The sequence below is a fragment of the Alligator mississippiensis genome, chromosome 4 (assembly GCF_030867095.1).
Source record: "Alligator mississippiensis isolate rAllMis1 chromosome 4, rAllMis1, whole genome shotgun sequence".
Taxonomy (NCBI): domain Eukaryota; kingdom Metazoa; phylum Chordata; order Crocodylia; family Alligatoridae; genus Alligator; species Alligator mississippiensis.
This window is the reverse complement of record NC_081827.1, coordinates 14,482,164-14,508,054: the sequence shown is the minus strand read 5'-3', so window position 1 is coordinate 14,508,054 and position 25,891 is coordinate 14,482,164. Positions and strand designations below refer to the sequence as shown.

The 25,891-nt window shown below is 42.3% G+C and overlaps 1 protein-coding gene across 5 annotated transcripts in view; it reads left to right on the top strand.

The window, feature by feature from the left end:
• BEND7 (BEN domain containing 7) overlaps positions 1-25,029 on the top strand; it is a 58,563-nt gene extending 33,534 nt beyond the window's left edge. For 2 of the 5 annotated variants that reach the window (XM_019487553.2, XM_006273190.4), the window contains 4 exons: positions 478-703; positions 4,671-4,790; positions 17,591-17,641; positions 23,794-25,029. In XM_019487553.2, the coding sequence (XP_019343098.1) occupies positions 478-703; positions 4,671-4,790; positions 17,591-17,641; positions 23,794-23,927 (531 nt within the window). In that variant the 3' untranslated portion in view covers positions 23,928-25,029. Of the gene's footprint in view, positions 1-477; positions 704-4,670; positions 4,791-17,590; positions 17,642-22,929; positions 23,593-23,793 lie in introns of those variants that run through there. The other 3 variants (XM_006273192.4, XM_006273191.4, XM_006273193.4) reach the window with 3 other exon arrangements.
• The last annotated feature ends 862 nt before the right edge of the window (positions 25,030-25,891 follow it).

The following is a 25,891-nucleotide window of genomic DNA, read 5'->3' as shown; positions in this document are numbered from 1 at the left end:
GTAGTGCCCCAAGAGTGTTTTGTCTCTTCGGGTACAAATTGCACTTCCTGGGTTCACAGGATTGAATCAAGACCATGGAAGAGATATATAAACCCCATTTAGAAAGGCCATTTGGCCATGTATATAAATGGCATTGTATAAATGGAAGGTCACCACCAGCTGTAATTAGATATTGCACAGTATTATCTCCCATTGTGTTATATTTTTTTGTTGTGTGAACAGAAGTGTAGTTGGTGTTGAGTACCTATAATGGCAGGTAGCCCTGACAATGTGTATAATTATTTGATTTGCTTTTCAAAGCGCTAATTCATCAATTTACTTTCATTTCAGTAGGACAGGTTGTTCTCATGACTCCTGGAAGGGACTCATAGATGTGATAATTGAGGTGACAGTGACGTCTCACTGGAAGCACATGCCCAAAATAAAATAACATATGTGAACACTATTTTAATTAAAATATCTGTCTTCTCTCGGTAGCCAGAAGTGCAGCTTGCTGAAGGCTTTGATGTCTTTATGCCCAAATCTCAGCTGGACTCTATATTGTCAAACTATACACGCTCAGGAAGCTTACTGTTCAGAAAGCTGGTCTGTGCATTTTTTGACGACAAGACTTTGGCTAACTCTTTACCCAATGGGAAGAGGAAAAGAGGACTCAATGACAATCGAAAAGGATTAGACCAAAACATCGTGGGTGCAATAAAAGGTAGATTTCTATGTTGTGTTTTAAATGTGCCTGTAGTTGAGAAGTTACTTGAATCATCAGTGCCTGTGTTCGTTAAAATTTGTCTAAAATGGATAGTAAAAATGTACGTTCTTATTTTTATTTCATTTCCCTTATTTTTTAATTGGTCCCCTCAGGGCCAGATGAAACGATACACTTATGCTTAAGTTCCCCAGCCGCTGAGATGAGGTGATGGGATCAGAATTTTGTTTCTCATTTAGAAACAAATCTTCATAACGATCAAGGAAGTAGAGAAAAGCTTGAAAACAGGACCAGAATGTAACCAATGCCAGTCTGATCAGTGGACACCCTTAAGCAAACAGTGTAGCAGGAGAAATATATTTCCCCACTGAAAGATGCTATCTCAAGGAGTTAGAGGGTCATGAGTGCAGTATATGGGCTTTACCTGAGGTCTTAGATTGCCATAATTCCCCTTGGCCCCCTCCCTTTTCAGGGTTGAGGTGCACTCATATGGTGCTGAGGAGGAGCTTGTCCTGTCCAATTGTCATATCTGCTCTGTGAATAGTTGTTGCATGGGTGAGTGGGGAATATCGTAGTGGAGAGTTTTATATCTAGCTCGGAGGTCTGCGTCTACTTTGTTTTTCTTCCTCTTGTGGGAGTGAGTTTCATAGTCTAGGTCTAGCTCCCACGAAATTTCTGTCACTGTGAGTTCTTCCCCTAGATCTATGCTTTAAGGTCCCTGTAGAACATATCTGTTAAAGAAAGTTATGAACCACCCCTATGAAGAGTTTGAAACAACAGGACAGAGACCTTTGAATTGCTGCTGTGTTTTGTACTAGCTAGAGCTTTTTCAGGCTATAAATTTAATTTCATGGTATTTTCATTGTTGTACTCTAACCTGGGCATTATGAATGTGTGGTTCATGTCTGGTTCTTGGTTTATATTGCTTATGGAAGCCCTAGTATTGACCCTAATGGTAATTATGTCAGGTTTCTGTTTTCTATTTGCACACGTTAAGAGAAACAAAAAGATTTTTATATAATTACGTATTCCCTGAAAAATTAGGTACTGCCCTCTCAGAGACAGAATGTGGGACTAGAGGAACCAATGTCTGATTAGGTATAGCAATTCCTATGTAATGTTAATTGACCCAGTACCTCTGGTCACACCATGTTGGCTCTTTTGACCCAGTGCCATGATTAGTCTATTAATACTGAAAGGCCCATTGCTAGATAAATGTATGATCTGTCATACAGGGCATTGAATTCTGGTCCACAGGGCCATGCATAGCAAATATATCTTTACATGATGCTTTGCATACAGAAGACCAAAAATCTTTGCATAGTGAGCTGGTCATAAACTACAGACAGTAGGAAAGTTTCAACATGAGAGCTGAATGCAGTGATGTGAACAGAATGCAATAGGGAAAGGACTGTGGGACAGTACAATTGAAATAAAAAACTTGCCCTTTATAGAAAGAGAAGTGTTTCCAAGCAGTTAAGCAAAAAATGACTGTGGTTTTTTAATGCAAATTGAAAAGCTTGAGTTAAAAATTCCTCAAAAATAGGGTTTAGCATAGAGATGCCAACAAACACATTTGTGTGGTGGCACTGCTAGGCACTGCTATGATACGCAAATTGTCTTTATTACATTTATAGCATAATCCCTGTCACGCTTGACAGGGGAGCCCTTTCCTAAAGGCTAATGCAACAAGATGCCAAGGATTGACGCACTGTGGGACTTTACTGAGCCTGGCTCCAATAGCACTTTTTTCCCCTCTGAAGAACCATGCTGTAAGACACTGTGGTTTCATTTATTCCAAGCGATGACTGAGCCAGTATGAAATCTCCACCAGAACAACATCATGTTGTTTGCATTATTTCATTAAGACATTCCTCTACCAAGCTCCCAGATAGTCTGTTCCATGACATGGATACAGAAACAAAGAAAAGGCTACATTCATTGACAAAATTAGCAGGAGAACTTAAAGGAGACACTGTTGAGTTTTGAAAATTGCCCTTCTGTCTCAAAATATTTTAGCTACCATAATAACAAGTAATATATAAGATTCCTATAACCCGAAGCGATTAGACCAGGAGAAATTCTTTCTACTTAGTGTATTCAGTGGTATTTGGTATAGAGCCAGCTTCTCCATTTCTCCTATGCAGTTATTTTCCCTGTTGTTCATGTCAATCTTCCATGCAGCAAAAAGGCTGGAGAATATTGTTTAAAAATTATAAAATGTCAAAAATTGGTACCCGAGTTAGGGCAGGTATAGTAAGAGAAGCTGTTACCACTTACTATCGTTGGGGTTTTTTGTGTGTGTTTTTTTCAAGCAGAATGGAAGTATATGTCATTTCTGTTTCAAAATATGTTGTCATCTTCACATCTGAGCTATCACCCGAGTCATCAGCTTTTTATTTGTATTACAGTACTGATATAGGAGTCCTGGACCGGGACCTTGCTGTACTGGACAATGTATAGACCCAAAACAAAATGATGTTACTGCTCCAAAGAGGCTGGAATCCATGCAATTGGAACAGTGGACCTGACCTCACGGGAGTCCATCTGGACTGGCCCTTTTGCCCTGTGGGATCAGATTGTACTATAAAGCCTCAGTCCTGCAGAAACAAACACGTGTTGCTTAATAGCATTTAACATATTTAAAAATGAAGACATTTGAGGAAAATATTCTCTTTCAGATCCTTTATTCTATTAATTTTTTTAAACATGTATTTATCGCTCAGTCAGGGTCCAACCAAGCCTAAATGGCTCTTCATACTGGCATGGTTAAAGCATAACTTCCCTAAGCCAACAGCATGCTATGACCTGATCTGGCCAGTGTTCACTTCCAGCTGCCTTTGACTCCCCAGCCTAAAAGATCAGATACCCATTTGCAGCTACATCAGCTGGGGGCAATTTTTGCCACAAGTTTGCATCAAGGCTTGGAACTCTTTCCCCTCAAAGGCATATAGAAAGATGCCTTGATCACACAGCTGCCATGTCCCTGTAACGTATATTACTACATTATAATGTAGCTTATAACTGTGTATTGTGCCCCCCCCCCCCCCCCCCCCCCCACTTTATGTATTACTTGTCTTTCTATACTGTAACCTTTGTAGGTGGAGGACCATGTCAGGTTTCCAGTTTCTGACCAACATCTCTAGCCACACCGGCAGTATTAATAATAGTAATACTTTTTCTTAAGTTCTTTTTACATTTTTATCGCTTGAACCACAAAAATCAACTACAGCAGTTTTGCTTTTGTCTTATAGTTGCTCCTCCTTTGTATCTTCAACTTTGCAAAGTTGGAGCTGCGACAAGGATTATTTTCCCTAGTGGAACAGAAGGCATTTCTTTGTAAATGTCTCCTAAGTTTAAGCTGTATAAAAAATCACTTTGCAAAATCTAAATTTGGACCTAACTGATGTGGACACTTGAAAGCAGTGTTTTTCCATATGTGTTTATGAAATCTGTCAGTGCCATCTTGGTTGCCAATATGATAAATGCCAACAGGGAGTTCAAGACTTCTGCAGTATTAGGATTTCTGTGTATCACTTTTTTTTTTGCTTGCAGCCTGACAAATGGGGTCCTGAGAACAGAATGGCCATAAGGAAGCCTTCAGTTCTATATAGATGCTGTACAAATATGGGAGTCAGGCATTTACAAGTGTCCACCGCATCTGGAGGCTTAACGCAAATACTTCATATGTAGAAAGATAACTGTGCATATGAACAAATGGTATGAGGTGTGCACATTATTTCTACATCTCTAGCCTAGGTTTTTGATACAGTTCAGTATAGGATCTCAGCACAAATGATATTTCAGTGATAACTTTGGATTAGACTCTGGCCTTGCTTTCATAGAACTGACCACTTGAATGTTAGTTTTCGTTGGTGCTTAGTTTTAAATCTTCCTCTTCCAGTTTTTTTCCCCACTCATCTCAATTTTGTGGCACATTTTTAAAAGATCATACCTTTTATTTTAGTCTTCACAGAAAAATACTGCACTGCTAACCATGTGGATAAACTTCCTGGGCCCAGAGACTGGGTACAGATTCTGCAGGATCAGATTAAACTGGCAAGACGGCGATTAAAAAGAGGCTCAGGTAAGCAGGAAAACGTAAGAAATCTCATGTTACTGTAAGACTGAAGTCACAGAGTTTGAGCACACATAAAAGGTGCTGAGTACACCTTGTTCCCAGTGACTTGAACTGGAGTTGCAAGTGCTCAGGATCTCTGAAACTAGGCCTTTAAGCTTTTGGCATGTTTCTGCTGGAATGTGAAAAATGGTGTTCAATTGTGTTTTGAATGGTAACAGTGTTGGTAGATATCTTCACTGCAGAGTTAACTCCAGTGTTGCCTGCAATCCCTCCCCACTTACACGTATAACCCTCTCTCCTGAGTTCAGCATTGCTTTGTATTTAGCCTATAGCCCTAGCTGGGCCAAACTTCAGGGACTGATTTCCCTCCGGTCCCTCCACCCACTTTGTGGTAGGTGCTGCAGTCCTCCAGTACCTCCCCACAATTGCCCCTGGTCTCCAAAAGTTCTCCCACAATTCATTGGGAGATAATCATAGAGTATCTCAGTTTACTGCAGAAAAAAGAACACTGGGATATGCCCCCAGACTTCCTAGGAACATACACAAATGAATGAAATAGCAGGGAGGATTCAGACGCTTGGGTCTGCTCAGGCCTAGGTGCCAGTTAATTAGCTAAATGCTACTGGGAAGATGTACCATTAGACTCTGATCCCTCAGTTCAGGCCATGTAGGTTCAGCGCTCTGCCCATGTGCTCTCAGCCCAATTACAAAAACTGGTGCATAAACTGAACGGCAGAACTTCCAGGGGCTGGAAAACAATACCCCACTCCTGAAGTGTGTGCATTGATTCCATAAACTTGCTAATCTCGTTTCCAAGTACAATGCTCCCTTTCCTCCTGGGGACTTTCTGCCTATGAGGGTTCTGTCACCCCTCCCCTTAGCATTTTCTTGACTCTCCTTAAACTGTTTCCCACTCATTTCTCATAGCCCCTGATCCTTCTTATTGGTGGTACATCATTTGCACCACTCGGACAGGTGTCCCAAGCCCTTAATCATGTTGCACTACAGCTGCCAGTCTTAGCTGGCTCCCCTTGCTTGTTTGTTCTTTAATCTTCTCACTGTCCTGACCCTTACTATGATTATGTGCACTGTTAAGACAACAAGAACCATAATGAAGCACTGAACTCAGGTGTTCACACCAGCAATGCAGAAGATAGTCTTTCTGAGCCAAATTGGAGTTATTCTTTAATAATTACATAGCCATTTAAACAACAAATTCCACAGAGCATTCCAAAGGCTAAAAGCCTGTCTGGCTAAAGGGCGTGTGATGGACCATGGGGAACGAACAAATGGTGCCAGTTTGCTGGCTCCAAGAAGCACCAAACCAGTGTTCTCAGTCCAGAGGGCTGGCAGAAACGCTTGCTTAGGCTTTGACATCACTCTCCAAAAGTTAGGGTCCTTTTCTATCACACAGATTGTTCAGTAGTGTAAAATAATCCCTGTCTAAAAAAAAAAAGGGGGGGGGGGAGCTCCATAGAACCCCAGCTGACTCTGCCTGTCCGAGGGTTTTCTTGAATGGGAAGAGACCAGATCTTTGTAGCGATTCCTATCAGGTTGTTGTAGCCTTGCCAAGTGCAGAGCTCCATCCTGCCCTTTATAGAGGCTTTGAAAAGCTATGCAGCCGTTCTGGCCAGACTGGTAATGAGGTGTTGGGCTTTGAGGACATGAAGAGATGCCATGGAGCAAGAGAGTAACTTAGATATTTTTGGGAGATCTGCAGGACACCATTTGGTGACCGTGGAGAGAGAACTCTCCTGACCCAGGGCAACTTAGCTTAGTCTTGCAGCCTCCTTTGGTTGCTTTCCTGGATGCCTGCTAAGATGGTAAATAACATCTCACAGTAAAGCTGCAATTATATTGCTGCCTTCACACTTTTGCTTCTACCAAAGGGCTTGCAGCAGCCACTTCTGTTTCTGCACTTTCCTCAGTATTGGAGAATCTAACTAGAGAAGGCTGAATCTCAGCCTTAGCAATAATACGCCTTCTAATAGAGAGGAATGAAATTGAGCATGGTACCATATGTTCTCACATATAACACGCCCCCAAATGAAACTCAAACTTTGTTTTTAGAAAGCAAAATGTAGGGAGGAAAAGTGTTGTCCAGGGTCATGGTTGACTGGCATAGAGTAAGTCATCCTGGACACACTGTTCCCAGGAGGACTTACTTTGTCACATAAGGTTAAGTTCCAGACCCTTGCAAAGGGCAGAACAATACTGTTACTTATTTACTGTTCTTTATATAAGTTCCTTTAAATAAAGTGTTGTTTCAACATAACCGGCATCATCAAGATACTACTAGTAGCTCTTTTGCTGCTTTTGACACAAGCTACACTGCTCAGCCAATAGCTATAGCTATGACAGGGTTGACACAAGACTTGTTTCAGTTTGTTGAGCGGAGACAAGTGGTGGCCATCTTAGCAGTTTCATGGCACGCACAGTGTTGCCTGATGTGCTGCTTTTTCAGTGAAGAAAACAGCTTCCCCACTTAAAACATACATCCCCAGTTTGGGGGCAGGCCTGGCTGGGGGAGGGAAGGGGCAAGCGTGTTGTATGTCAGGAATTACAGCATGCATCTCTGCCCTTCCAGAGGAGTAAACCCATCCAGTCAGCTTGTGGTTGGGCAACGGAAAGAAATACATAGGGACTCTACAGTCCCATTTTCTAAATAGTTCATTCTACTGATATTGCAGTAAAAAAAATCTTTATTTCATATTGTTTCAAACTAATACATTCTTACTGAGGTTGACTTTACAAGTTGCACTTAGACTATAATGAGGACACCTAAAATATGAGCATCTGCAGATTAAAGCTTGTTAACTTGTACTAAGTGCTCTCTGAGCATCTGGAAGCTAACCTTCACTTGAAGTGGTGTAACTCGGGGTACCTAGCTCATTAGGGTAACTTCAGTCTGCTCTATGGGGATAAAACAAGCAATTTACAGTCCTACAGCATCCCACGATGCATTGCTTCTAGCCACAGCCCTGCTCACCAACCCCCTAGTGACAAGTCAGAGCTGTGCAGGCAAGGAACAGCATTAACCCTTAGCCTGCAACTGCTCACAGCACATTCAACTTTAACACCACTTAATGTTCCACCGATTTAGTATAGTCTAAGTGTAACATGTAACTTCATCCTGATATAGAGCACGTTCATACCAGTACAACTGCATTCGTGCTTCAGGCTGTACTGTTTGTATAAAAACACACCCCAAATGACACATACTAGTTCTAAGATAAAAAATTGCATGAAGATCAGGCCTGGCTTTGTAAATCAAGAGGAATCACTGAATCAACAAAGGTGAAGTCACTGAAGTTGATTCAGGGAGAACTGAGAAGGGGGCTAGGTTTTCTCTGGGAAGTCCAGGCCCTATTCCAGGACAGTGGCAAAACTCCCACTGATTTCAGTAATGCTGGGATTTTTCCCCTGTGTCTAGTTGCTTTGTTCCCTGTTATTTACTTCACACCAGTTACGATGTCACCATAAAACTATGTAATGATCTTTCTTGCATAATATATTACAAAAGAGAACTCAAAGCGAGGCTGTGGCATGTTACTATTTTTTTTTCAGCTGTAAAAATGCTGCTTTCTTTTCTTGAAACTAATTCTCTATACAATTAGCATGGTAAAAGTGGTGCTTCCGACACCTGCTTGATGGGCATGGAGACTGAAATTCGTAACTTAAATAGTACAAGGGAGCCACAGGTGTTTGTACAAGCCTTCCCCATGCTGGAGGAGTCATCTCAAGATGCAGGTGACTGGACTTGATGAGTCAAGAAGTCTCTTCCAGTTGGATGTCCTAAGGGACAGTGCAGCTTTTTGTCTGTAACTGGGTACAAAAGGCAATAGATTCTGATAGTGGCAGAATCTATTATCATGTGAACCTCTGTTGAGATCTGGTCTAAGCACTTAGTTGAACCAATTTAACTAAAGGCATAGCTTTAAACTGATGTAGGTAAATTAATGCAACTTTCTGCATAAATGCTCTTAAATCAACGTAAGCTTGTTTTACCCACTCTTTTGTAGTGGCTTCACTCAAATGGCTTAGAAATAGGTATAGTTAGAACAATACAGCCCTGTAATTCTTCTAGTATAAATGTACAAGAATGAGTAATAGCTGGCATAAGGCACCCTTTTAATTTTATTAGGGGTCTACTTCAATTATGGGTTCGGAGATTTCACGGAAACTGTGAAATCCAGGATTGTCCATGAAATCAGTGAAAAAAGCTTAATAAAAATAAAATACTACTCCCCAGTGGGAGTCCAGAGTCCTCATTGCCTCTGTGGCCCAGCCTTTCAGCCTGCCCAGAGTGGAAGGCACCAGTTGACAGGGTGGCACAAAGGGCAGCAGAAAAGATGTTGGCTGCCCCCTTGTCCCTTCAACCCACCAGGGCCTCAGCACCAGGGGGTGGGGCTGCTGGAGCACATCTATGAAATGTCCATGAAATTTGCTGTTTATGCCACAACCAACCCACCAAAATTGGTGTCTAACCACAATTTATATAGACCACTAAATACTAGCCCATGTGCAGCTTAAGGACTTGTACGGATTTAACTGGAATAGAATCATAGCTCTAAGATGAAAGATTTAAATTGGTACTTAAACTGTGTAGATTGGATCTAAATATCAGGGAGTAGATCTGCAAAAGGACCTAAGTGTCACTACTCACCTTGGTTGCACCTAGCTGTTAGGCAACCTGTCACCTCATCAACTCCACACCCCTAAGTCGAGCGCAAAAGCAGCTTCCCATGCGTTCTGTGGGAAGAGTTAGGATCCTAAGAGTAAAATCCACAAAAACTAAATACGAGGCTCTCTAAGTTAGTGAGTAGAAAATGCAGAGGAGTGAGGTATGACTTACACCCTGTCCTTCCTGTTCCTAGCTATGAATCCTCTCCAGGAATGAGGTGATTAAGTCAGGTCTTGCAAAAGATGGGAAGGCGTAGGTGGTGCCCTTCCTCATTTTCATGCAATAGCTCAGGAATTATCTACTTTGGGATGAGGACATGTCCAGGCCAGGTTGGACCTGAGCACCCCACATCCACTTCCATCTTCAAACACACTCTAAACCAAGAAGTTCACTGGAGAAGCTGATCGGGGTGTGCTCTGAGACTTCTGTCAAGCCTTTAGTCTCTAGCAGGCTTAAGAGTGGCTGCTGAAGATGAGCTTGGAGTGGCCTGACTGGCATACTTTTGGATATGGAGTATCCATAGGTGGGCAAGGCATGCTTAGGTCCATCCTGGCCAAGACATATAGCCCCTGCAGTATAAACAAGACTTCCTGGTTAGAGCACTTGTGGGATGTTAGAGGCCAGGCTTCAAATCCCTCCACTTCCGGAAGGGGCTTTAAATCACATCTGTCTCCCAAGGAAGTGCCCCTACCATCCCACACTAGGAGTATGCACTGCATACTGCAAAGGTACCTGGGCTACATCAGGTACCCAAAGCAGTCTAGCCGCAGTAGAAAGGAGTTCTGCACAAGCTGATACATCCTGTTTCTCAGCAAGGAACAGGGCAAATATCCCCTCTTTGTGGTCCAATGATTGCTTATTTATTCCATAACAAACCAGAACAGTTTAAACAAGAGAGATGAAAGGTGTTCCCTTCTGCACAAAGATATCCTCTAGCTTAGAGCATTTGCTGGAGAAGGTCCTGTGCCACTGCACCTCTGTGCCAGGATGTGCGCTTCCACGTGAAGCAGATTGGCACAAAACCTGGTGCGAGTCCCAACATAGAGGCATGGGTCCATGCAGGTCCTAGCATGGAGACGCTGGGGGTGAGGGAGACCCTGGATCCCATGCCTCTATTCTTGGATACACATGGGCTTTCTCTGCCTACAGAGATGTGCCCTTGGAGATCCCAGGGCAGGTCTCTGTAAGTGGCGATTCCTGATTTCTCCACTTACAGAGAGGCAACCTGAGATTCCTTGGGATGCATCTCTCAGCACAGAAAGCTGGGCCAGTGTCCCAGGGCTTGAGGAACCCAGTCCTGCACAGGAATTCCCAGGGTCGGACCCCTGGAGCTCCTAAAGCACCTGCCTGGGGCGGTTGGAGAGGGCAGGCAGCTCCAGGCTCCTGACACTCTCCCACCAGAGAGTCAACAGGCATCTGCCGCAACAAAGTGGCACTATTTTACACTACCTTCTGTTGCAGCCTCAGACATGGCACAACAAAGGGTAGGGATGTCTACACTTGCTCACCATTTGTCCTGCCATAATTTTTATGGCAGCGCAAATGTAACATGAGCTGACGTCTGTTTCTAGCCTTACTGTGTCAGCTGTGCTGCGTGCCTTCTCCTAACCTTACGGTAAGTGGAAGCTAAATCTTAGTTGCCTCATCTTATTTTATTGAGGAATGAATGACCACAGTTTGGTTTTCACTTGCTAAAGTGAAAAGGGGTAAGAGCAGAGATACAGATGGTTGCCGTGAAGCAGTGAACCAGCAGCAAGTCCCAGTTCCCTTGTTCCCTGCTGCTGTTTGTTCATACCTTTCATTCTCTGCATGCAGCTACATTTACTGCCTGAAATGTAGGCTTCCTTATCATTAGCAGGGGTTTACAGGAACAGCAGTTTGGATTTAAGGATGCAAGTCCTTCTATGGATCCAGCCCAGGGTGCCTGGGGATCCTGTTTGTTAAATGTCTTAAACTTAACTGATTTAAGGCTCAGTTAAACCAATAAAAATATCTCCACTGTAGTGGGTTTCATTGATTTAACAAAATCAGTTAGTGCAGAAATGTAACTAAAAATCTTGCCTAGATAAAGACCATCAAGGAGTTTTTTTAGTGGTTACTGAATTGGATTTGAATTGCTGCTCCACAAGGGGTAAAGCAGACCTTCAGGCAATCGTCAGCGTCTTTACCGAGGCATACAAGAAAATGGGTCTGATGCTTAACATCCAGAAGACCAACATCTTCCATCAACAACCTCTTAATGAGCAGGCCCCAGCTCCATCAGATTCATATTTATGGTAATTCAGATTTATGGTGAGACTCTGGAGAACATTGAGTATTTCCTGTACCTCAGAAGCCGTCTCTCGCAGAAGGCTGACATCGATAAAGAAATCTAACATTGCCTGAAAAGTGCAAGTACACCTTTCAGATGCCTGAGGAAACAGGTGTTTGAAATAATACAACAGATCCAAAACCAAGCTTATGGTTTATCAAACAGTCGTGATCCCCACTGTATGGATCTCCATTGTACAGAGCTGAGATGTGGACAACGTACAGGAGACACCTCAAGTTTCTGGAGAAGTACCATCAATTTTGCCTGTGGAAGATCCTTTGAACCAGTGGGAAGACATGCACCCACATTAGCACCCTTTTGCAGGCAAACACCATGAGCATCGAGGTGATGATTGATCATCTGATACCAACTTTGCTGGGCTGGCCAGGTTATCCAGATGTCTGATTCCAGACTCCTGAAGCAAGTTTTATTCTCCAAGCTCAGTCAAGGTATATATTCAAGAGGAGGGCAGAGAAAGCACTTCAAGGATATCCTCAAGGCCAACTTTAAAAAAATGGCAACATTGACATCACCTTGTCTAAGACTGGCACCCAGGACTGCCCCAAATGGAGGAAGAGTCCACTGCAAGGACTTCGGTACTTTGAAACCTTACGACGACAACAGGAGGCAGGAGAGCAGGAGCAGCAGAAACAGCGTCTTGCCAACCAAATCAAGAATCGCAGCTACCCACCCTGCACAGAAGCATGTGCCCATTGCAGCCAAGTCTGTTGATCCCAGATTGGCCTTGTCAGCCATCTTCAGACCCACAGATAAAGCAACCATGGAAGACAATCTTCTTTGATTGCAAGGGATTGTCAATTGTCAATGTGTGTGTGTACATATATAATATGGCACTAGATTCTGTTAGTAACCCCTTGAGTTGTTGAGTCTACCTCCTTTCTGGCTTTTTCAAACCAGGGTAGACAGCTATGTCCACACAATGATAGGCTACGTTCACAAGTAAGCCTCTGCAGTGAATCCTCCAAAACATTATTTGATAGTCTAATGATGTAAACCCAACTGTATTCCCCTAATCTTCTGTAGTAGTCCCAGTTTCCAAAAATTCCAGCAAACGGATTGGGCGGATCTGCTTTTTGTGCTGCTTTCTTTAGTCCTTACCCTAGTGTGTATTTGCAAATTAAATATTATGATCAGTAGATCGTAGATGCTGTCCAGCTGCCACCTTATTTATCATATTTGGCTCATCTCCTAGAATGAGGTACAGAGCAGCCTCTGATGGGAAAAGCTAATCAACAACCCCCCTTTTAAAAAAAAAAACCAAAAAAAACCCTGCTATCTAGAAAATCATTCCCCTGTGTTGGTTTTGAAAGGTTGTTATCCTAATCCAAATAGAATTGCACTTGTTTTGTAGCAGCTACAATATTTCTTCCTAACTAGAAATATTTTTATTACACTTTTGGTTTTTTCTCAGCTCATTTTAGATTATTGCCTTAGATCTGAGACTTGGGGTTTGTTTTTTTGTTTTCATTTGTTAGATCTGAGAATAAAGCTGTCACTACCATTAAATTTTTATTGGCCTTGTTCAGTCTTTCAAAATTTCACAAGTTGGCTGTCACAAAGGGAAGAAGGCCTGTGAGGTTAACGTTACAAACAGATGTTATAATTAAAATTAAATAGAATGATGATAGTCCTCAGCCTTAGCGATTGGTCCCAGGCCACTTAATCAGGACAGCCACAAAAAAAACCAAACCCACGTGTGCTGCGTGCTCTGGGACACAGCATCCCATTGCCAACTCTGTCTTCTCCAAAATGCGTTAGCTGAGACCACAGCTGCTGTGTGGCCAAGGAAAGAGGGAAATGAAGTTGAGGGAAAAGCAAATGCATCGTATACTCCCCTATTCGAGCAGTATCAATAGCCATGTCCATTGTATTGTAATCTACTGCTGCTCTGAATAGGAACAACTCCCCGCACTGAGGTTTCTCTATGCTACAAAGATGAATCTGGGTAGGTATCTGATAGAGACCAGCCACTGGCATATGGACCAAAAGAGGGCTAATCTCAACAAGATATTAGCTGTTGCCATCATCTCTGTAGCCAAACTGTTCTCCTTCTAAATATTCCACTTCATTTCCCATAATATATCTTGGGGCAGGTGCCACGAATAATTCATGCACTAAAAAGCCCTCTTTTCCTTTTCATGCCGTGAAGAAGCAAGCCCTGATTCTTGAGTGGCAGCTTGTTGCTTAAGGCCAGGGTAGGGATGCAGGTACAGTCTGACTACCGCTTCAAAAGCACAAAGGGAGTAAGCTCTTCATGACAACTGATTATGCTGTACATAACTTGAAAGCATTTGAATGCCATGCATAATCAAGGAAAATACAGCAGTCCTATGAATTGTGCTCCAGCTTTTCAGATCCGATTGGCTTTTAGTAGTCGTGTGACAGGATGAGAGTTGTTGCATCATTGTACCATTGTTTAAAATAAACATCTCATTATAATGGAAAATACTGAGGGTGGGGAGAGAAAATCTCCTAAATCCTTCCTGGAATGTTCCTTTGCTCCCGCCCTAGTGTTGAAATTACTCCATCCTTCACCCCTTTGTTTCTTGGGGTGTTTTCCCCCTTCTGTTTCTGTGCATTTGAGTCCTCTTCCTTAGCCCTCTAATTTCCACAGTCCTTTCTTCATTGAGTAATTCATGTGCAAGGCAGCTTTGTCTTGCGAGAGAACAGATTCAGATTAGTGTGTTAGCAGCAGGCACAAGGTAAAATAGCGCATGGGATGGGAGGACCAGGAGCATATTGTTTCTGGGCAGCATCTTGCCTTGATTTAAGGGCAACAGAGAGAGCAGCACAAAAATGGATTCTCTACTGACATCTCCAACTCTGCGTGCACATGTGGTTCTGTCCAAGCAGCAAAACAGAAGCTGCACATTTACCAAGTATGCCTGTTGAGAAGAAGTAAAGTGAACTCAAACGGAAAAAGTCTGAAGGAAATGGCTGGAGGACTGTTTACAAGAGTTGCCAAACACTTTTTAAGCAGAGGATACAAAAGAGCTTCAGAATTCCTACAATAGAAATGATTCTTGCTAGTCTTGTCATGCAAGTTGGCCCATTGAAGTCAAGACAAGTTAGATTTGGCTGACAGTCATATGGGCGCGTCATTGGAGGCAGACCATGCTTTCCTGTCTGGAATGGAATGTGGAAAGATGATGAGTTGCCTCATCGTACGGACGGTCTGGGCATCTTGTAGTTTGTGAGCTTGACCTTGGCTGGATATGCAGCCCCGACTTAGATGATCTGAGACATCGCCTGTGGACTCCACTGAAATCTGCCATCTTGGGGCAATTCTGAGAGGGTCCTGATTTTAAAAAGACAGAGAAGGGCCACCCGTATGATCAGAGACTTGCATGGCAAGCCATACAAGGAAAGGCTGAGGGACTTGGGACTCTTCAGCCTGGAAAAGAGAGGGTTGAGAGGGGACCTGGTAGCAGCTTACCGCTATATCAGGGGACTACATCAAGGGCTCGGCAAACAACGGTTCACCAGGGCACCCTTGAGGAAAACCAGGAGTAATGGCCACAAAGTCCTGGAAGACCATTTCAGGCTTAACATTAGGAAAAACTTCTTCAGTCAAGATATCCAAACTGTGGAATAAGCTCCCTCCAGAGGTGGTGCAATCACCTACCCTCAAGAGGAGACTGGATGGTCATCTTGCTGGCGTCACCAGACCCCAGTTGTCTTTCCTGCCTGGTGCAGGGAGCTGGACCCAATGATCTTACGAGGTCCCTTCCAGCCCCTTACAATCTATGTATCTATGAAAAGTAATACTTAATGACCTTGGTAACTGGAGATTCAAGTCCTTTCTTTGGCTACCAAATGTGTACAGCAGTGGTACTGTCCATTTCCCTCTGCCCTCCCATCCTACAGTTGGCAGTGGTTTCAGCTTGGGGTGTCCATGAGTAGAGAATGAAAGGGTCTGCTAATCTCAGTTGTTGGTGCAAGTGTCATCGCCGAGACTTCCAGCAAAGATACCACTCAGGAAATGTGCTCCTTATTTTGTTTGTAACCTGGGCACTTGTCCCCTAGGAACTGGGCTGGATTATTATACCAGCCAGGTTTGTCACCAGGGTTTCCATGAACCTATTCATTTCACAACTTTATCTCCTACCTCGCTCACCAAGTAGTAATGACTTTCCATTACTGCCAGTTGAGCCTGGATTTGAACTAGTAGCCTAGAGATAAAAAGCTGTGTATCCTATTACCCATGTATTGAGTCATCCCTGCCTCCCAAATGATAGGACTTTTTCTCAGTTGAACTGTTTTGACTGAGCACCATTTGTTTCTGCTCTGGAGCTCCACATTCTGACAAGAAGTGGGACAGGAGAGTCAGCTTACACACACAACAGTGAGAAATCCCTGCACTCGGGGCCCTGAGAAAGGTGATCAGCACAAGGGGCCCAATTAAAAGCATTAGCTGAATTCAGTTTCCCAGTCCATATTGCTTTGCCTACAAAGTCAGGGCCCAACCTAATGGGAATTTTCTGTTCCTTTACGATCATGATAGTCTCTAAATATAAATAAAAAAGTATAATGTATGTTTATAAAAGTAAAATGTTTATATTTTAGATGCATATAATACACTGATGTATATTGGCTTATATATAAACAAAATGTATATGTATATATAAAATAAAATAAGGGATGGCATGCAGCATAATAGCACAAAGAAGGTAATTTGAAGCTCTTATTTGCTTCCTAATAATAAGACAGAAGGCAGAGCAGGGTGGTACCTTAGAGATTAACTGGTTCGGAGAGTCGCAAGGTTTTGCAGGCAGCAGCCTACTTCCTCAGGTGCTCTGAAGTGGACTGTAACATGGCTAACTATCTCTCTTGCCTCAACCAGGAAGTGTTCACTGAATCTGAAAGGCAACAAGTGGAAAGCTGATAAAAGAAACTACTTTTTTTCCTACAACACATTGTTACTGTGACACTTATTTCCAATAGATGCTAAAATCTTAGACAGGTTCAAGTAAGATTTAGGGATTATAGAGATAACAAGATCATCAATAGGTACATTAGATGGAATAAAAAGATACTGCTGCTGTTGCTGGAAAAAGTTATTGACAGTAGTGAGATTTCAATCAACCTTGTTAATCTTCATGCTTTGGGACATAAACCAACAGCTAAGAGTCAGATTTAGAAATATATTTAAGTACCCAAAGATGCAGCTGAGCACCTAGTGGGATTTATGAGAGCAGTGAGTTAGGCATCTAACAAGAGTTAGGTTGTTTCCTAACTCACTTGGGTGCTTTTGAAAATCCCATGAGGTATCTGAATGCATGTTTCAGCACCTAAATGCCTTCTTAAATCTGGTCTTTAAGGTGCCTAAAGGTATAGATAAGTGAGCATTTGAGTGAATCGTGCACCTAATAGCCATTAGATGCTTTATTCAAGGCTGGTGCTTTTGTAAATCCCTCTAACTGCTTACCCCTGTGCCTTTAGATGTATTACGGTATTTGTAACTCTGTATCGGAGCTGATAAATGGCATTTCTTATGTCAAATTTACAACTTGATTGTCAGCTTCCTGTATCAGCAGGACTTTCTGGGTTTTCCAGGGGAGTAGTGTATTGCCCGACACCACTACATATTAATAGCCAAACTCCCTTCCCTAAGTTTGCATTTTTATTATATGACCTTTTTCGTCAAACAGTAACTATTTAACTGGATGCCAGCAAATTGCCACTGAGGAAAGTAGATAGAAAATGCAAAATCATTTTACAATGCACTTTTTAATCGTATTCCAATATTCAGCAAAAATAATGAGATTTCTTGCTTATATTTGTAATCAGCTGAGGCAACTGACTGTGATGAGAAACCGGACATTTCTTTACTACAAACAGGTAAAATGCATTAAAATTTTTATCAGCTTGCAATATTTTTATTTATTTATTTATGGCACAGAAGCCATTTTCAATAATCCTGGTATGGCATACACTGTGTGGTAATTGCATGCTGGGCCCAGCTATCTGAGTTTTGAATGCCCTACATACACTCAGAGGGGAAAAAAAGATAATTTTCACATTAGATATACCATGTCCCAGAATCTCACAATTTTTCTCTTTATTTCATATTCATAAAACCTCAGTTTTCAGAGTAACAGCTGAGCTAGGCAGGCCAGAGGGTGACCTGTCTGACTCCAGATAGAGACTTGTGCTCATACACAATATTTTCTGTGCATTGTCAATATGCTTGACACAATTAGTTGCAAGGACAGGCATAGCAATTTGCATTGTACTATTTTTTTTTTCAATTGTGCGTAGGTGTACTATCAACTAGCATATCTTGGGTTTACAAAAGGATTGCAAAGCCCTTTATCTGGTATGTAAAGATTGCTTTACCCCACTCCTTGAGGAAACTCAGCCTCCCCCAACTCAAAGCGTAACAGTTCTTTAATGGCAAACAGCAATGAGATACCAGGATTTAGGCTAGAAAATGAAGGTGATTTCCATATGCTGAAATGCAAGTAAGTAGGCCAAGATTTTCTCATGATTTTGAAGGTAAAACTTGAACCATGTTGCAAGAGCCAGATTGCTAGACAGCACTGAGCCACCAGTCCCCTGAAAACGTGGCCATTCTGTTCAGTTTGGGATCTCATTATTTGGGCATCCAACATCCGTAGCTTTTTTTTTTTTTTCCTGTTAATTCTTGACTACACGTCACGGTCAGGAGTCCTGGTTTTCTCTGTTTAAAAATCCAAAATTCTCTCCCCCGCCCTCTCCAGCTCTGTTGGAGCCCCTCACTCCCAACCTGCAGCCCCCTGGCCCTGCTGGTGCCCTTCACTGCTGACCGACATGTCAGGGGGGTACATGTGCCTCCGTAGATTTCTGTGCCTGCGGTAGGGCATGGGTCTGTAGTGTGGCTGGCCCAATGGATAAGACGTGGTGCAGGAGGGAGTGCCATGCTGCTGTAGCCACTGAAGTGAGGCATGGCAGCAGTGCGGAGTTGTGCCCCCACTGCTGCCAGGGGGGCAGGGGGTGCCTGACCATGGCAGCCCAGCGTTCTCTCTTGTTCTGGGTCCCACCCACTGGGCTGCAAAGGCAGCTCCTGCCTGGAGCTGGTCCAGCCAGGCTGCAGCCCCATGCCCTGTAGTGGGTGCAGAAATCTGTGGTCGGGTATATGCATCTGTGGGTCCCCTCACCATAGACTTACCTGGAGGGAGCCAAGGGAGCCGATCACCCCGCTGCGTGGCTGCCACGTGCATGTATGTGTGTGCATATGCACGTGGCGCCCCTGCATCCTGCTCCCCCCAGCCCCAGGCAGCCCCTTGCAGGCTGGAACTGTGGCAGCCTGCAAAGAGAAACCCGCGGTTTCCCAGGTTTTTCTCCTTTAAAAGACAAAATCTGCATTTTGCTGCAGCAAACAAAAAACCCAGATCCCTGCTCACGATTTATTTACGACTTAGAATTTTACCACTATGTAGCTTAATATTGCTTGAGCCAAGAAAAGCGAAGGGAAATCTTGAATCATCAAATACTCAGGCTTTTGGGTTGATGGTTTTTTTTCCCCTCGGACCAATCCAATATAATGAATGTTACTGAATTAAAGGATTAATTAGAGATTATATGTAAAACAGTTGTGGACCAAGTATGGGCCATTGACTGGTAGCCTGTATATGACAACTCGGCAGTACTGTGGCTGCAACTCCCCATGGTACTGCGGTGGCACCCTCACATGCTCAGTGGTCATGAGAGTGGCATTTGTCCCATATCCTCTCAGCCCCTCTTACAAAAGGGACTTCATGTGTCATCGTTGCTGTAATGCTACGGGTTGGTGCACCAGCTGCCAGCGGTGGAGCCGTGTTGATTGAAATCCTGATGTTGGAGCACGTGCAGTTACTAAGGAGTAGGACCAGGGAAGCAGTTGCAAGGACAGGCAGCTACAGTCTTGTTCTGGCTTTGGCCCAGTGGGGGCTGGGAACAAACTGTGACAGGAGTTGCTGTGCTGTTTTTTTGGCAAGCAGCTGAATGTTTCGTGGTGCTATCGTAATGATAGATGCAGGAAACTCTGGACTCAGAGGTCTCTTCCAAGTGACATCCTGTTTGTTGCCTTTATCAGGGATGGAAGCAATTCTGGTGATGAGGGAACCCTAATAAATGTTGGTAATGTCATGCGGTGTTATCATCGTTCTTGGATTTGTAGTCAGGCCCAGAGTTATTGCATTAGTGTCTACTTCTCACTTGATGGTCTTGCTAAAAATGAATATGATGTGAGGAGATGGCACGTCTGGCTGGGGAGTCCTCTCCTCTTTTATATAAACCTTCTAGCCCATGTTTTTGGATGTGTGCATGCACCGTTCAACATATGCATGCACACATTTCTCAGTTTTACTATTCATCTTGTGGTGTATATTTCACCCTGTTGCCTTTGAAAGGATGAGGAGGTAAAAACATTCAATACTCATTTTATTGTTCAGTTTTGAGGGAGGAAATGAACTGCCCAGACATTAAGCCAAGCATTTGATTCACACCCATTGTTATATACATACAGGCACCCCTTTATAGAATGTACTAATAGCTAATATTACACCATTCTTTGGAGCAAATAATTTTTAAGTGATACACAGGTGGTGTAATGACAGCAGTTTTATAGAAAAGAGCCAAAACACAGATGTCTTCCATCAGGGATTCTTTTAAGGCAGATGGAAAATAACTTTTACAACACTCTTTACCTACGGATTAGATCTCTTCTTCCCATGACTGGTTTCACTCAAGGATGTAAGTGGCAGATCATTCAAGAAGAGACTTTGGTGTAATCTTGTCCATTTTTAGATTGCAAGAGCATTAGGAAAGAATCTCTCTGCTACTACAGTGGGGTCCCTGGTACATTGGGGTCTTGGTCTCTTTTGGGATCTCTAGGAGCTCTCTTAAGACAAATAGTAAATCCAAAACAATGACAACACTAATATGTAAGTGCTCCTTAATGTAGGAAAAAACCTTTGGCCATATTGATTGGGATTCACTGAAGGGAGTTTTGCAGGAGCTGTCATGGGAAACAAAGATGGAGTGCTGCTTGGTTTCTTTATGGTGTGCGTATAGAGTGTGCATGTAACTTTGGTATTCAAGAATTGAACCAAGTTAAAACACATACGAGTCCAGAACAATGGCCAACTAATGGAAAGTGTTATTGTAAAAATGGAAATCTCCGATATCTTTAATGTGTCTGTAAAGACAAATCTCTCTCAAGTCATTCTGTATGCCTAGCAACATATATATAGATGGATAGATGGATTTATCTATATAGCTATATATCTCTATCAATATATATAGAGATATAGAGATTATATGTTATCCTGTAACATATCTATAGCATAAATCTGGTTATTTTGGGGGTGCAAAGTGAGGAATTTCAGTACACAGACAGCCGCGGGCCATGACTGATCCTGGACTCTGTACCACTAAGGCAGCATCCAGAGATTTTATTGTTTTCATTAAGTTTAAATCCTAAAACCAAGAAAATGAATATTCTGCTGTTTCACTGTTTAAGAGCCCAGACCCATGCCACAGCTTGAAAGCCACTTTGATGTTAATTATGCTCTTTGGGTTTATAAAATGTAATTAGTTATGGGGCCATTAAACTGAGCTGGAAGAATTGCATCTGTTGAAATTAAACCGATCAAAATTTTGCTGTTATTTCAAACTTTGTCCATTAAAGTCCCAGAGAAAATACTCAAGCAACCATCTATCTTAGGCTTTGCAAAAACTCATACTAGCTAGACCTATAGTGAGAAAGGACTAGCAGCCCCAGCTAATTAGTGTGGAGCAGCCAGTTGCGGTGGTTGGTACTGTATTTCAGTGACACTGATTAGACTCAGAAGATTCAGAGATGCTGGTTAAACACTGAGCTAAGTGGATGTGTCTCCTTCAGACTTTTTTTTTAGTACTTGGGGGAAATGGAAGTCATGACAGAAGGCTTTTCACCTTGGCATACAGTTTACATTGAACAGCTGGATTTTGTGAAGAATAAAGCCTTTTCCTGGTACACCCAATGCAGAAACAAATTCATTCCAGTCCCATAAGCAGAATTTGTGTATCTTCAGCTTAAATATTACATGCTAAGGATGTATACAAGACAGGACCACTAGAGGGTCTTCCTTAAGCCCTGAGCCCTGGGTTTTGGGCTTAAGCGGTGCTGAAGTGTTTGCATAGCTCCTCAAAGTAGGGTGAATTTTAGGATGTGAAAGAATTTGAGACCACTAAGGGGAGCAGAACAGCAAAATCCCAGTCCATGGGTCCTGGAGTGATACGGCTTTGTGAAAAGATGAGAACAATCTCCTCTTGGTAAAGAAACAGATGATAAGGAAACAGCAATATGCCAATTCTATATGGGTTGCCTCCTTTTCTTTCCGAATACAATATGAAGAAAATGATACCTAAAAAAAAAAAAAAAAACCCTCTTCGAAACCTTAAATATAAATCCTTTATTGTAATATAAATCTTTATCCTTTCAGTGCATGATTGTACTAGTCTTCCCTTTTCATCTGGTTGTATTTGCCTCTTACACTGATTGATGTCTGTCTTCTATGTGCCCTGTGTTCTTACTTCTATAGTTGTAATTCTTCTGTCCATCTTCCATTGTTCTGTTTGGGGAAAAAAATTCTTAAAGTGGTTTAAAAAAAGATGGGATATAATCGTACAACTTATCTTTGGTTTTTATTCTGCCATATATGCATTTAGAGTAACAGGATTTTTCAAGTTTTCCAAAGGACAGCCCAAAGTACATATTGTAGGCTTAAAATTCATGCGGTGCTTTGTTCCCCTCTTTAGAACTGTGTAACTTCAAAGCAGCAAGTATTGTAGTGCAGTTTGTACGATATTCTAATGCAGCCGTTTGCCTCTGAATTCATGTGTTCTGCATTTTGCTATCCAGACCTTTATTCAAAAACTCTCTATATAATAGGCTCTTTTTATTTGCTTTTTAGACAACTAAACTGCTGTAAGTGATACCCAACAATGGCCACCTAAACATGCACACCAGCACTTTTCCAGCCCCATAGATAGTGTTTGAGCCTTTAACTCCTAACTCAACTAGATTAATTTCTAACACAATTTTGGGAAATGACTGAACTAATTCCGTTGGTTCTTTTTTTCTCCCCCGCCCTCTAATTTTTTTTAATCCTCTCTTTCTTCAGGTAACATTTTTGAGACCCCAACAGATAACCTGGTAGACACAAAAGCAGACTTTTCTGCTTAAATTTTACTTCCTACGTCAGTGTTTCATTAGCAGACACAAACATCCTTCAGTTTGAATGGCGTTCCTGCAAGATTGGTGTGAGCGTTTCAGTCTGCTGCGAGGTGTGGATGTCCTGTGCTGTTCTCTCTTCAAGTCCAAGTTGTTTCACATACTTGCTACGTGACATGGAACAATAAAGGCACCAAATTGTTTCAAGATTTTTTTTTTTCATCTTAACTAGAAATGAGTTGCTCAGTATCAAGTATATTTCCCAACTAGTGTGGTATCCACTGCTGCTGGATGAATTCCCTTGCCTTTGATTTTCTTCCATGATTGTATGCATGCTGAGCATATTGCATCTTAAATTATACAGAAGCGAAAGAACACAGATGGATGACTCTCTTCCCACCCAAGGGAGTTATGATGGCATCTCTCTTCTTCATGGGTCAAGAAAGCTAATAGAAATGCTTGGTTAGGCAAATTGGTTAGTCTTTTTGGTTCTGAAGACCCACTTTTCAATTTTGAGTGCTATTTCTCTGAAGAAAAATGGTACAAACTTCCAGTCGTATACCGTCTAGCGTAGGAGGCACTTAATGAATGTAGCCACATGGAGGTGAAAGCAGAGTGCAAGCTGATAACGTCCATTTCCTACTGTGGTGATATTTACAAGGCATTTGTGACACTCCCAAGCCCAGATCCGAGTGAGGCAGCTTGCCAAGCGTTTTCATTTTGCAGACTATTTCAGAAGACCCTTCTCTCTCCACCTTCCCCCAGCCTCTCCAAATCCCTCACTGTAAGGATCTCAAAATGTTTTATTTTGCAGACCACCAGGACAGGGACCACCACCCTCTGCTGGGTCACAGACCATGGTTTGAGAACCACAGCTCTTGCAGACCAGAGGCCACCTATGAAAACCTCCATCCAGATTGGCACTCTGTTGACAGTCTCAGCAGTTAGGATGAGCGAATCAAGCCAGAGATTGAACTACCCTCTCAGAGAGAGAAGTGGTTCCTTCAGGTGAGGGAGGAGGCAATAGCTCATGTCGCCCTCAGGGCAGCCTATAACTCTCCATCTTTCACTAGCACTAAATTCACTTTAAAAAAGATAGGGGGAAAACTATAGGAAGGTTCTTACCTGGCAGAATATATTGATCCCTGGCCAATTAACTAAGACAATGCATTTCCTGGAACTCAGCAGACAGATTGCTGAAGCTTTTGCCACTATTTTCTTTTCCTTCATATATTTGAGGCCTATCATGAAGCTTTCTCCTTGAAACCATTTGGCCTTTTTATGGGTGTTTTTAACTAAAGTGCTATTACAGGAAGTGGGAATTTTTTTTTTTTCCAAAATATTTTAAGTCTTTTTGGCGGCTTCTCTCAAGGAACTATTTCTTCTGAACATTCATTGACAAACAGGCCTGAGCGTCAGACATCCTGAATGCCCACAAATAACACTGAAGCCTTCAGGAGCTGCAGGTTCTCTCGGCACCTTTTGAAAATGAGACCGTCAAGCATTCCCCGCCTATTTAAAAATGTATTGTTAAAGGCAACAATGTTCTCTGTAAAACTGTGGAATATATTGAATGTGCACTGCAGACCTTAAAAGAGCATTTCCTTCAAAGGCTGGTGTGGCCACTTCCCCTATGCCTTGTAATCCCTGTGCTCCGAGGAGGGTGGCAGGGAGCCGCAAGGTCCATGCGGCGAGTTGGTCCAGTCCAGAGCAGAATGCTAACACGGCAGAATCAGCATTTTGTAAATTTTGAGATTGCATTTGTGTTTACTTACTGTGACTACTGTTCAGACTTTCTTCGGAAATCTTTTTTATAGGGTTTATTAGAGAGAAAAATCATTCCATATTTAGGTAAAACGTCTCAATCTTCTGTATATATGTTTTATTAATATGTAAATATTTAGATATTTTTAAATGACTATGTTCTTAATAAAACAACAAGGGACTAGTTGTGAAATGGTGTATAACATTGTGTCGTGTTACGGATCTCTGGGAAACCCTCTTTGTCAGTTCAGAAAAGAAAAACCCACAATAAATAACATTAATTGAGCATGAGTTTTCCTGTGTTGTGTACTTGACGGCTATTTCAGATAGGGTTACCTGTTAACAAAAAGGTTCTGATTCATATTCTAACAACCTTGTGCAAGAGAAGTGGCATTTGCATAGGGGTATTGCGGGGGGGGGGGGGTGTTCTGCTGTAAGTTACCCCAACAAAAAGATTTTCCCGACTGCTTGAGATTTGAACTATTCTGCCTACCAATCGGAACAATGGCGATATCAAATCTCATAATAACTCTTGAGCAGTAAGTACTGATATGCTTGAAGTCTAATTTTAATTGAATTAGGTGCTTTTATAATCTTCACGTAAAAGGTTAAGCTCCGCTTCTATGGAAACACCACAGAGGAAAGACAAACCAGCATTCATATGGTAAAGTAGCTGCACCACATATGCCTTGGTAACTTGCTGTCTCACACCACATCCACTGTGGTTTAGCCTTAGAAAATATTTCCTGCAAAAAACATGTTCCTCAGTCAGTTACAAGGGTCTGTTGAAGTAGAGGAGCAACCAACCATACCTTATCCATTTTACATGAGTAGCACCAAGGAGCAGTAGCTAGCAAAGGTCCTGCTGGTCATTCTGTTCTAGACCTCAGAGGCTGCATTGAGTAGTGAAACTTGGTAGACATTTATGTGCATCTACATGCATCGGCTGAGTCACTTTTAGTTGTAGCACATTCATATAATTAACTCAATTGGCCTCTTCTCCAACTGATTTAAAAAAAACCTAACGTTGGCTCCAAATGCGTTTCCTACTTCAACCGATTAATGCTCATCCACCCTGATAGAACAAATCTTGCAAACAACCAAATATGAGATTAATTTTGCTGACTGGCCATGCACTGTGCTTCTCA